Source organism: Lutzomyia longipalpis, chromosome 1 (assembly GCF_024334085.1).
Source record: "Lutzomyia longipalpis isolate SR_M1_2022 chromosome 1, ASM2433408v1".
In the NCBI taxonomy this organism is placed as follows: domain Eukaryota; kingdom Metazoa; phylum Arthropoda; class Insecta; order Diptera; family Psychodidae; genus Lutzomyia; species Lutzomyia longipalpis.
This window is the reverse complement of record NC_074707.1, coordinates 29569456-29581171: the sequence shown is the minus strand read 5'-3', so window position 1 is coordinate 29581171 and position 11716 is coordinate 29569456. Positions and strand designations below refer to the sequence as shown.

The 11716-nt window shown below is 36.1% G+C and overlaps 3 protein-coding genes across 8 annotated transcripts; 1 reads left to right on the top strand and 2 right to left on the bottom strand.

Annotated features, from left to right (window-relative positions):
* Positions 1 to 191: 191 nt before the first annotated feature.
* LOC129797572 (Y+L amino acid transporter 2) lies at positions 192 to 4687 on the bottom strand. 6 transcript variants are annotated; one of them, XM_055840302.1, is made up of 9 exons: positions 4389 to 4687; positions 4175 to 4301; positions 3522 to 3797; positions 2551 to 2797; positions 1869 to 1994; positions 1227 to 1765; positions 913 to 1165; positions 754 to 815; positions 192 to 385 (listed from the first exon to the last, which is right to left on the bottom strand). In XM_055840302.1, the coding sequence occupies exons 3-9, from the start codon at positions 3765 to 3767 to the stop codon at positions 383 to 385; spliced, it is 1476 nt and encodes a 491-aa protein (XP_055696277.1). In that variant the 5' UTR covers positions 3768 to 3797; positions 4175 to 4301; positions 4389 to 4687; the 3' UTR covers positions 192 to 382. The 6 variants fall into 6 exon arrangements, with proteins under 6 accessions (XP_055696277.1, XP_055696276.1, XP_055696274.1 ...); XM_055840301.1 differs by having other exon boundaries at positions 4179 to 4301; XM_055840299.1 differs by lacking the exon at positions 754 to 815.
* Positions 4688 to 7878: 3191 nt separating this feature from the next.
* On the top strand, positions 7879 to 8586 carry LOC129797779 (uncharacterized). Its single transcript, XM_055840620.1, has 2 exons — positions 7879 to 8208; positions 8285 to 8586. The coding sequence occupies exons 1-2, from the start codon at positions 7999 to 8001 to the stop codon at positions 8507 to 8509; spliced, it is 435 nt and encodes a 144-aa protein (XP_055696595.1). The 5' UTR covers positions 7879 to 7998; the 3' UTR covers positions 8510 to 8586.
* Positions 8503 to 11393, bottom strand: LOC129797550 (uncharacterized). The gene is made up of 4 exons (XM_055840259.1): positions 10281 to 11393; positions 9234 to 9366; positions 8788 to 9130; positions 8503 to 8712 (listed from the first exon to the last, which is right to left on the bottom strand). Exons 1-4 carry the CDS (start codon positions 11258 to 11260, stop codon positions 8579 to 8581), a joined length of 1590 nt encoding a protein of 529 aa, XP_055696234.1. The 5' UTR covers positions 11261 to 11393; the 3' UTR covers positions 8503 to 8578.
* Between the last annotated feature and the right edge of the window lie 323 nt (positions 11394 to 11716).

Genomic DNA, 11716 nt, shown 5'->3' with positions numbered 1-11716 from the left:
TATTAATAGATTTCTTTTCTTTTCAAATGTACGGGTTTCTTATCATTCTGCACTTGATGCCTTTCCTACAAAATGATATTAATTGATATAACATTTTTTTGCAATGATTTTTCTTCATTTTCTGATATGTAGAAACACTTTTCTTTGCTATAAATTTCTCGTTGGACAACTTTTAAACTAAAACGCAGCTATTTCGAGTTATTCTCGTGGGAATGTTTATTTGGAAATGTATATATAGTTAATATCACTTAAAAATCATTAAAAAGTCAATTTAAAAAGTAAAAACTAAAAGCTATCGTCTGAGTTTCGTTTGGCAATTAAATTTTTGTTGGCTTCGTTTTACCCACGACCAGCAAGATTTTCTGCAACATTCCAGTAATACTCACTGAAAAGAAAATTGAGAAAACATTATTGTTAATAATATAATTTATTGTGAAGTTTAATATCTAGCCTGTAAAACTACATGCATTTAATTGTGTTGCAATTGTGCTCAAAATTAATTTAATTAAATGAGCTCATGTGCTTGAAAAAATTAAAAATGCATTTAGAAAAAAAAATCTTGAAATTGTAAAGATGTAAATTCTAAATTCTTTATCTCTAAAGATAAATAAATAAATGAATTATAAAAGAAGAACATTTTAAATTCGTAATAATAACGTTAGTAGAAACATTTGGTGCAGTGCATTATCCTTAAAGGTGCTATCCAATACAACTACTAAAATTAAAAACTAAAAAAAGAAAATAAATAAAAACCTTTAAACTTGACTTTGGCCTTGATACAACCATAGTTTTCTGGAGAATTATTGTAAGCGCTCCTAAAATGTAGGAATTTTCATGATGAACAGAAATATAAACCAGAGTAGTTTTGTTTGAGATTAAAAAATTCAGAGAAAATTGAAAGGAAAATCTTACCCATTAGTTTTCGGAACCACTTTGGTTTGTTCTTCCACGAGATGAAGATTAAATAGACAGGAACACCTGATGAGATCATAAGGACACCATAGCCAGTTTCAACTGGACTCGCATACATGGGGACAACAGTTACAAACACTGTAGCCAGAAGGTAGACAATTGGGAAGATCAGATTTACTTTAATTGGTCTTGGAAGATTTGGTTGAGCCCATCGGAGCCAAGGCAAGCAAAGTACGGAAACTCCTATACTTAGCTAGAAAGAGAATAAAGAAAATTAAATGGGAAATTGTGGTAAAGCAGCTAACAATCCTTACCCATGTAGCAAATCCGACGTAGTTGATGAGAGCGAATATATCTGAGGACATTAGGTACAGCATGGATAGAAGGGCCATTATTAGGACAGCTGGTGTTGGGGTCATTCGGTGAATTTGAATCATTGTGAGTATTTCAGGCATTTGTCCTTCACAAGCTCCCGCGTAGAAAAGCCTCGATGACGTCAAAAGGATACCATTAACTGCCCCAAAAGTAGATAGTGCCACAAAAACTGGGATTGTCCAGGCCATACTTCCAAAAATTCTATCAGCAAATGTCACAGCAACAGCTTGTGAGCCCAAAACCTCCTCCGGCGACAGGATAGTGTAGAAGGAAGCATTAGCCAGTACATAGACAACTGTGACGAGTGTGCATGAGATTGCAATGGCACGTGGGAGATTCCTGATTGGATCTTTCAGTTCCTCAATGATAAAGTTCAAATAATTCCAACCGTTGTACGCAAATAGACCAGAATAAAATGATAAAGCTATAGACGGCACATCACCTTTGGTGTTATCAAATGTAAAATATTCAACATGTCCTGCAAAAGGTCAATGTTACAACGCATTAGTTCCATAAATAGCATTATTGCTTATATTTCATTCATTTATTTTAATCATAATAATTATTTTTAAAAACTTTACCTGTAAACAACAAATAAGCCCCAACAAAAATAATGATGAATAGAGCAAGAAGTTTGGCAAAGGTGAACACATCTTGAACTTTCGTTGCCCATTTTACATCCCAACAGTTTACAAAAGTTAAGACAACTGCAAAGAAATTGAGCAAAAGGTTAAGATTAAATTTGTTTTTTAATCTAAAGAATTTTTTAAGCAAATTTCAGTGGTTGAGTGCTCCCTGTTACGGAACATCACCATTAAATTCCGATATTGATAAATGGTTTTTTTTTAAATAAAATCACGACAAATATGGGAATCCAAACAGGCAGCGTGACTTGTTATTTATTTACACCATTTACATGATTTTTCCGAGTTGGTAAAAAATAGAAAATATAATCAGTTACGCAATAGTATAATAAAAGTGATTAGCAGTTGAATTTGATAAATATTTACAAGTAAAAAGTGTTTTCATCGCCACAAGTCCCATTACCCCCGATAAGTCCATATACAGGACGCCGTAAATCATGGTCATGCATGTTTCGGGTTAATAATTGAATCTCTGCAAACATTGTTGCCATGTGTGTTAAATATTTAATCTCTGAGAAGATTTATTTTAATCATTCTATAATCCTAAGACTGTCACTGCCATGTTAAAGTTGTGGGGAAAGTATCTCTATCTGAGAAAGAAAAGTCATTTATTACTCACAAATGCAGCACACTGCAAGCATGCGTGCGGATTCTTCGGGGGGCTCACAATCCGGGAAGAAGGGTTTCATGACGTACACACTGAAAGTGAGAGCCACGATTGCCTGGGAACATGGACGAACTATCATACACTCAATCCAAAGCCTTATAAAGGCCATGAAGGGTCCAAATGTTTCCATAATGTACGCATAGTCTGCTCCTGATTTTGTGATCATTGTCCCGAGTTCAGCATAGCAATATGCGCCAACCTAAAAAAACTATTTCTTAGAAATTTTGTTTTAATTTTAAAAATTCTAAATTATTTTTTTAAAGAAAGGTTTTACTATATTAGAGCGATTCTTAAAGAAGGATTAAAATTTGCAATTTTTAAAATTCCCAAAAAAGCTCTCTGAGGCTACTCTTAAAATTTGACTTTACAACAAGTTTATGCTTATTTTAAAGATCTTTAGAAATAGGTAACGTAGAAAGTAAGCAACACAAAATATATGATTTGATTTATTGTCTACTAAAAAAAAATGTAGAAAAAATTTAACATCTAAAGCTCAAATAATGATGTAAAAATTAACATTTACACGTGAAGATTATTTAGATGATTATTTAAACACGTGTATGCAAATTTTTCTTTCATTAATAAAAAAAAAGTTTCTTTGATAAGAAAATATTGCTGATGTGTAATTGTAGCAACTGTTTGTTAAGTAAATAGGATGTGAAAATAATCTATCTTATCTCATTGAGCAATTTCAAATTAAATAATGATTTTTAGTTAATTTTAGAGTTGAAATACACAACTAAAATTCCATGAAAAATTTTAGAAAAAAAATGAACCAAAATGTGTAAAAAAATTTTTTTCTGGCTAAAAGATACTGTGAGACTCATCTACTTTTAAGCTGTTGATACGAGATTAAGTGATTGTCTCCTAAAATGTATGCATTCACTCATTTGGTAGATTGTTGTAAATTAGTCATGACTTACCATGGAAAATACACCGGAGATAGTCCAGACAATGAGTGCCATGTTGACACTACCAGTGTACTTGAGTACTCCTGTGGGAGACACAAAAATGCCCGATCCAATGATCGAGCCCACAATCACAGTTATTCCATTGAGCAGACTCATTTTGGCTTTGAGGGCAACTTCATCCCCGCCGGACACATTTTTGTTGCTCTCTGTGTCCTCATTGCTCTGAGATGATGCTTTCCGCGATGCTTTGCTATCCATTTGATGAATGTAGCTGACCTAATTGGACACCTACGTACAGAAGAAAACAATTCAACTCAATTAGACATTAAAGTTGAAATTGTGGATAATCTCTCGTTGGATTTTCACTTGTTGATTTCAACGTAAAATAATGTTTGTATTTAATATAAAAAAAATAATATCGTGACATTAAACTTCGACGCCTCAGAGCAAGGTTACTCGTGATATAATTTTCTGTAAAGTAATGAGAAATTGATCCTCATACTCTTTACTTTCATTTCATACTCATGAAGACCTCAAAACATTTTTTTTTGTAATCAATCGGTCGACAAGAATGTAAACAGCCGGAGACACAATGCGTTTTATCACTTGTGTACACAATTTCAAGTAAATATTGTTAAAAATAATATATATAGTAAAAATCTTACGCACTAAACACAATTTAGCGATATTTTAGCCAAATCTGTGTCCTTGAATATTTTTTTGTGCACGTGGCTCTCGTGAAGAGCTCAAAGAAGGGTTCTTTTTGCGCGCCTTGCTTGAGCGTCACTGATGCTGAGGGGTGAGAAAACCCCTCCAAGATGTTACTTATGAGAAGATGATTCAATATCGTGCAACATTTGCATCATTGAGAGCACTTACCACTGAACTTTGACTAATAAGATCAATAAATACGACTATTTTTCAAAAAATTTAACAAATCCACATAAACACAAATAAAATTTATTTTCACTCTCTAAAAAAAAATTAACACGTCACTCTCATTTTCTTTTTATTTGCAGAAATCACAATTTGAGTGGGTAAATGTGAGCTGAAATACGAGGAGGAAGCCCAAGTTGAGTACTTCAACCGTCTTCTGGTATCCTTCCTTAACGGTTGTCCACACAAAACTGGTGAGTCTAAATTTTATTCGCATTAAACGGGCACAACTCCATTCAAGTTCAACAGTGTGTCTCCCTAATATAATCCATAGAATCACACAAGTATTCTACCGGCAGTACAAATGCCTCACATACAGATGCATTTTTGGATTTAATATTCCTCTAGCCACATGAGAGATGGATTGTAGACGCAAATTCAGGAGTCGGAAGAAAAATATTGATGAAAAGCATGGTTTTGATCACATGAGTGGAAATGTGGCAAAATGGATCAAATTACTCATGTACTAAAGGCTAGAGAATATGTATCATGTGGACGTACTACTTAGGTACATAGAGTATATGTATATCCACCTAAGTACACCTAAACAAGATTATCTATTTAATATAGAAGATTTTTTTTTACAATATGAGAATCAAGCAAATTGTATCACGAGAAACGAAAAAGGGTTGCGCAGTAGCAACGTAATGTAGGTAATGTATTGATTACTGGACAATATGAGTATTCTTTACTCACAACAGCTCTATTATAAGAAAGTGGTGTATTACATTGATTACATGATGTAGACATTGAGGTAATCAATGAGGTACAAATGATTTGATTTCAAAAGGGAAAGTTAGTCCCAATAGTCTTTTAAGATTGTGTCACACAAAAATTAATAATTTTAGGAATTTATTACAAAAAATGATATGTTTATTACACAAAAGAATTAATAAGGGCCTCGATAAATTGAATATTTTGTTAAACGATCCAAATCGGGATTTACGAAGATATCAAATGTTTAGTAACTCTTATTTCCGATTAAGGGTAACAAAAAACATTAAAGTTTTCCCCACTTTTTTTTTTTTAATCAAATCTTGAAGAGCATTTAAAGAACTATGTGAATTAGACACGATTAAAATGAGATAACAACATCTAGAGTTTTTTTGGAAAAGCATTTAACGTCTCTTTAAACAAAACAGAAAAAATGTAACGCTAAATTAAAACGTATAAAAATACTACACACAAGTCACGTCAATTTAAGCTGGAAATACTAAAGAGATTATTTAATACTTTTTTCTTTCAATTACCTTACAAAAAGTTTCGATAAGCTTTAAAAAATATTTCACATTTTGTGTGTATTTTGTTTTTTTTTTGCTCCAGTCAAATGCAAAACTTTTTTGAGCTTTTCTAAAGAGCTTTATGAGTTTTAATTTTATTTTTAAAGCTTTACTACATCTATCTGTTTTCTCTAAATGAAGAAAAAGAAAATATTAAGTCCTAAAAGAAATTGAATGACCTGATGAATAATTCAAAGTCAAGGTTTTAATGAAAAGCTACTCTGTAATTTATAGAGTTTCTGAGTTTTTTATACACAAAAAATCGTAGACAAATATAGCATCTTTGATGAATCTTTGGAGAAAGTGCAGGGGTATTTTCCATAAAAATCACACACAGACGAATTAAAATTTAAATATTACTACATATGCCAAAAAAAAATTGATAAGAAGCAAGCAAGTGTGTGGTGAAATGAGTATATTTGTTGGCATATGCGTTATCTTATGTGGCTTTCTTTGGATGGAACCGGGTAATATCTTTCGGCATGCCTGTTAACGGCTAAGGGTTAAAAGGTCCAAGTCGTCACAGTTGTGTGTTGCATTGACTCCCCACGAGGATGGGAGGCAAAATAGATCGTAATAATAAAAACAACGCGACATTAATGTAATGTTTATTGCTTTTTTTCAAAAATAACCCGCGTGTGACGCGTGAGGAAGTGGAAAGGCACTGGAGGAGGAGTCATGGACAGTCTGAATTTGCATTTTATTGGAATCCCTTGGGCTTTAGTTGATTGAACTTTTATTGTATGACAATTTCAATTCTGAGAGTTAAAGCTGCGTGAATTTACAAGCGGACACCCAGTGTGGAGAACGAAGGATTTTGTGATTGTTGATGGTCGGGAACAGGGATGGAATGACGACATAAGAAGATTTTCTATTACATGTCGTCCTTGCCTTGAGGCATAAATTCCATTATAATGAGTGTTGAGAAAGTATAGAAAGGAAAATCAGAGGAAATTTTCTGCTTCTTCGCCTTATTGTCGACAGTTCTTTTATATAAAAAATGTGGGCGGAAGCAGGAGTGATTAGTGGTGATTGTGGATCACAAATGAGAAGTGATTGATAGAGGATTTTCTTCAATTCCCAGTGTGACGTCACTGCGTGTGGGTGAATGGAACAATGGAAAGGGGGAGGTATAGGGAAATTGGGTGGAAAGCTAAGCAAAAAAAAACCATCCTTAAATAGTGAGGTGGTATTTCATCATCAATGCGAAAGTTATGGATTTTCAAGAGGATGATGGTGAAAATGGGTTGGAGTGAGAGAGTTGCGCGTGTCGCGTGGTCGAACATATCAAATTACATTCAAAGCATAAGTTATATGAGTTATTAAGACAGGCACCGATTAGCAAATTATATTCCACTTGAGTCATTTAAATCGACACCAATTGATTACATCCTGACACTGACCGATTGTATGGGTGCAATGTGAATGGTCTCTTTGCCATTTTGCCAATGGATGAGACACATGCGGCTGAAGAGAGTGTAGAAATGCTATATATTATTTCGTCTGAAGGCAAATTAGCGAACAATACCATGAATAGCTTGGCTTCTTATATTGACTTTTCTTTTCTCACATAATCTCACCTACGTGCTCCGTGGGTGCTCTGAGAATTCTTAACTTTTCCCACACACACTGGAAATCTCTTATCACTCTGGGAGATGTGATAAAAAAAATTATACTGTCTGGCACTATGAGTGAAGGATGAAACTCAACTGCGAGGGTGACATTCCGTAGTAGAGCTGTACAGGGCACGTTTTGGGGCGAAACATGGATTCAGAGTAAATGTGCGCATATTCTTGAGCAAAATGCCCCATCCCCACATCCAGACAGCATCCCTCTAGAGAGGACTCCTCATGGGGATACCACATCGATTTTTGCATTCCTTTTCAGCAACTAGATATGATTGGGCTCAAAATTAATCATCTTGAGAATTTGAGTGGTATATCTCAGAATAAATTAATGTCGATTTATTCTGTCTTCGTGCAGGCGATATGCGCACTTTTCAATTTTACCAATTTTTTTCTCTCCTTATGATTGCTCTCAGTGAGCACATTGCCATGATAATGATTTTTCATCTCACCCTAAAAAGCATATGACGTTGCCATATGACGTCATGGATGCACCAAATGCAAGAGAAATAGACGATGTGCAGAATGCCATCCACAAAAAAGTTAGTTTGGGAAATGGCTCGACATCTGTGGTACAAAATACCAAGAGCATGATCATCTGGCGTGTCAGTGGCTTCCAGTTAATGTGCAAGTGCATTGCAAAGTGAGATGTGTTGCTTCTACGTGAAAATTGCTTGGACACTTTTAATTAATTTAATTACACGTCGCGAGAGATCTGCAGCAGAATCATCGTTCTTTGAATTAATGCCCGTTGTGGAGGCAAAATCATATTTCCGGCTGGTAGATCGTGAAAGTGCTGAAGATTTGCTACGAGGAAAGCAGGATGGTGCTTGTTTGGTGCGACCATTTAAGGAAAAGGTACAATCTTCATGCGGGAATATAATTTTATGGACATTGGAAAATCTTGACCTATCTCACATTTTGTGCTTCACAGGACGATTCCATTAAGTACGTACTTTCTGTGTATGCCCAGGAGAAGTTTTTCCATTTGCATCTTCGTCAAACGGTGGATGGTAGCTTCGTGATTGGATTGGAGAAGGCAATTGAGAAAGAATTCTCATCACCTATCCACTGTGTGGATTACTACAGACATAATAATTTGCGTTGCATAAACAGTTCAGGGAACGTTGTTGTAACACTAAAACCCATATCTGAATGAAAGGGGTGTACAATTTTTATTTACAGATAGGCAATTCCATTGTGTTAGTATAAATGGAAAATAAATTAATTATGTGATTACAACGGCTTTGAGAATGCATCTGTATTCCTGAATGAGGGCTGGCCACACATAGGCGCGGATTATGTTGGAGTTACGGTCGGAATATGATGAATGACGTTCCTGCTTCTCGGGCTGGAGAAGACCTACAAGCACGATAAACACGCGTGAGAATTTGGGCTTTATGGGCTAATACAGGCATGTATCATTTTTATGCTCACCGTGAGTAAAGTCATTGTCCAAATAGTAGGGATTTGACTGGTTGACCATCTTCCATGCTAAGCGTACACAGCTGGATGTGTAATGCTGCAGCTGGGAGCAATTTTCGAGGCAAGGATACTCATATAGTGTGGAGAGTATTTGATTGGATACTTGCTTCTCGATGTCACCGAGGGGCAAAGAATCGGCAGTGTCTTGCAAATACTGACGGACAGCTTTCTCCAAATTCAGTACAGACACCTTGGTATTGCCACTACTTTCCCCATCGCAACCAGTTGGACCAAGAACACGGCGCACCTCGGCCACTTTTCTCTCACGGAGTCCCTGGCAAGATCTGAATGCCAGCTGAAATATACAATGAGACATTCGCCGGTGAGACTTCCGGACATTCTGCGTGATCACACGCAATCAAATAATTTTTTTAAAATTAATTTTCACACTATCTCACCACAATGATGGAAAAGAGAATCTTCGTCTTGAGATAGAAGGCATTCTTCAGTTGGGGGATACTGTCCAAATATTCCATAATCTCCACGCGATTCTTGGAGTAAAGCATCGAGAAGTTACGAATAAGTTCACTGCTGTGAAAATTAAAAAAAAAATAAAAAAAAAAATGAGTTAGTTTTGTTACTTTTGGATTAATTTTTTAAAAGATCATCTTGATATGTTTTATGACACATCAAAAAAATGCTCCTAGGGCATACCTCAACGTTAGTGCGAAATTTACTTGATAAACGATCAAAGTTTGATTAAGATTAAGTTCAATCCATGGTTAAATTCTTGCAGTTTTAAATAAATATTTTTTCTAGAGGTCTTCAAAATACACGGTTTAAATTTTTTTCTATTCCCTTACCTATATTATTTATTTGGTCCCATTTCAGTTGTAGCGGTAGTAGGATATTGTTCTTATAGAATTGAGCTCGATTTAAATTATTATTCTACTCAACTTAGCATTAACTTCAATAAATATTTCGTCGCTTGCATTAGCATTTGTCGTATAAAATAGAACTTATATAAAATCCTTTCTGTGTCAAAGTTCATATAAAAATACGACAAGTGTTGATACAAGCGACAAATTGTGGAGCTTTTATACGAGAAATTGATTCTTTACTTGCAAGTAACAGTGACATATAATTTATGATTTTTTTAAATTAAAAAAACGGAAATATTTCAAAATATCCTAAAAATAATTTTCGTTTTGGGGGAAAGGGTTTTTTCATTATTTCTCAAATTATTTGTTCAAATATTTCTCACTTCTGCATTTAATAAATAAAACTTTCCTGAATTGAATATAAAGCTTTTAATTTCCCAGCAATGTAGATATTTGCATTTATAATTAAATTATTTCCTTCATTTGAATTTTATGTAAATTTACATATAAAACTATGCAAAATATGAGAGAATTCTTAAGTATGTACAAAAATGCTCCAGATTCCCCATAAACTGAAATCTCATATAGAAAATGTTTTCTTAATGAATTGCGCAGCATACATACTTATTTTCATCGGGGAGGGAATCAGCGGAGTCCGAATGGTATCCATCACTGCAACAACTGTATCCACCAGGACTCGAGGGCACTGTAATTGGCCCCATGAGCCTCAAAACTGAATCACACCCTCTAGCAAAATTCATCATAATTCCAGCCACGGGGCGATAGTCGCAGCTAAGGAGGGGATCTGATCGTTTTATTTCACCAATGCAAAAGAGCACTTCTTTGTCACATTGCACCCGCTGCGAAAGGGCATCCACAAGCTGACCTAGTTGTTTCAACGCTGGCTTATCGAGGAGTGTAAGGACGGTTTTATTGTCGATCAGTCTTTGTTGTAAATCATCATAGTTGATGGCAAGGAGACGCTGATGTGATGACTGAGCAGGATCCTGATGGATTGTTACTGGGCTGAGTTCATCGAGCTTGTGTATGGCAGCCTTGTAGGTATCCACATGGCGTTGAAGTTCCGTTTTCAGGGCTGTATGCAGGGCAGTAAGACTACCAGATTGATCTGACGTTAAGCCATGAATTCCCAATCCCTGAATTGCCTGATCCAGTGCCCTTCGACGTTCCCGAAGGATATCCCGAATTGTTGGACTCCACGTACCGATAGATTCTATGAGCTTTGAACAGCGCTGACGAAGACCAGATTCATGAGGATTTCCAAAGAGCTTCACTAGGTGCCACACAACAGGCTCAACCGACACATCGGGCTTTGGGCTTGGTAGTACTGCTGTGAGACGACTGTAGAATGATTCAAGGAGGTATGCACTATGTGGGAGAGCTTCAATTAGTAAATCCATGGGTAGTTCGGAGACAACGGAACGCAGAAGGGATGGCCCTAGACGTCCCACAACACCTGCTGCCTCCCTATATTGGCGACCTTCAGAAAGTAACAAGAGACGCCGAAGCACATGCCGAGGACTCGTTAGCCCTTCCCTTCCATCCCTCGAGGGCCCGCGAATTCTCTCTCGATTGTCCACCATTTATGTGCACACACCAGACACCTTTAATTGAACACAACACTTTCGCGATCGCGCAACATTCGACTGAACGACGCAGGAAATGAAACGCAACTGACGAGACCATCTCATGAGGAGACTGCGGTATGTGCCCGTGCTGCATCTCTTCTGGGGAGGGCGTACACTTCCGTATAGCAGCATGAGCGACTTCATTTCTCTCTCTCTCAGCCGCATGCGAAGATTTTACTTTCACATCAACTTCGGGCAGAAGATGTGTTTTCGCAGCTAAATCCCGCACCAAGATCAACAGTTAAAGAACAATTTGAGCATTCCGCATAGCAATTATACTTTTTTATTCTTCACCACGATACCTTGGAGAATATGTACTATGTTATCCCGTGTAAGAAACGTGACATGATCCCACGAGAGGTAGGTAATTAAAGTGCTGGTAGATGGATTGGGCTGCACAATATAAACTCC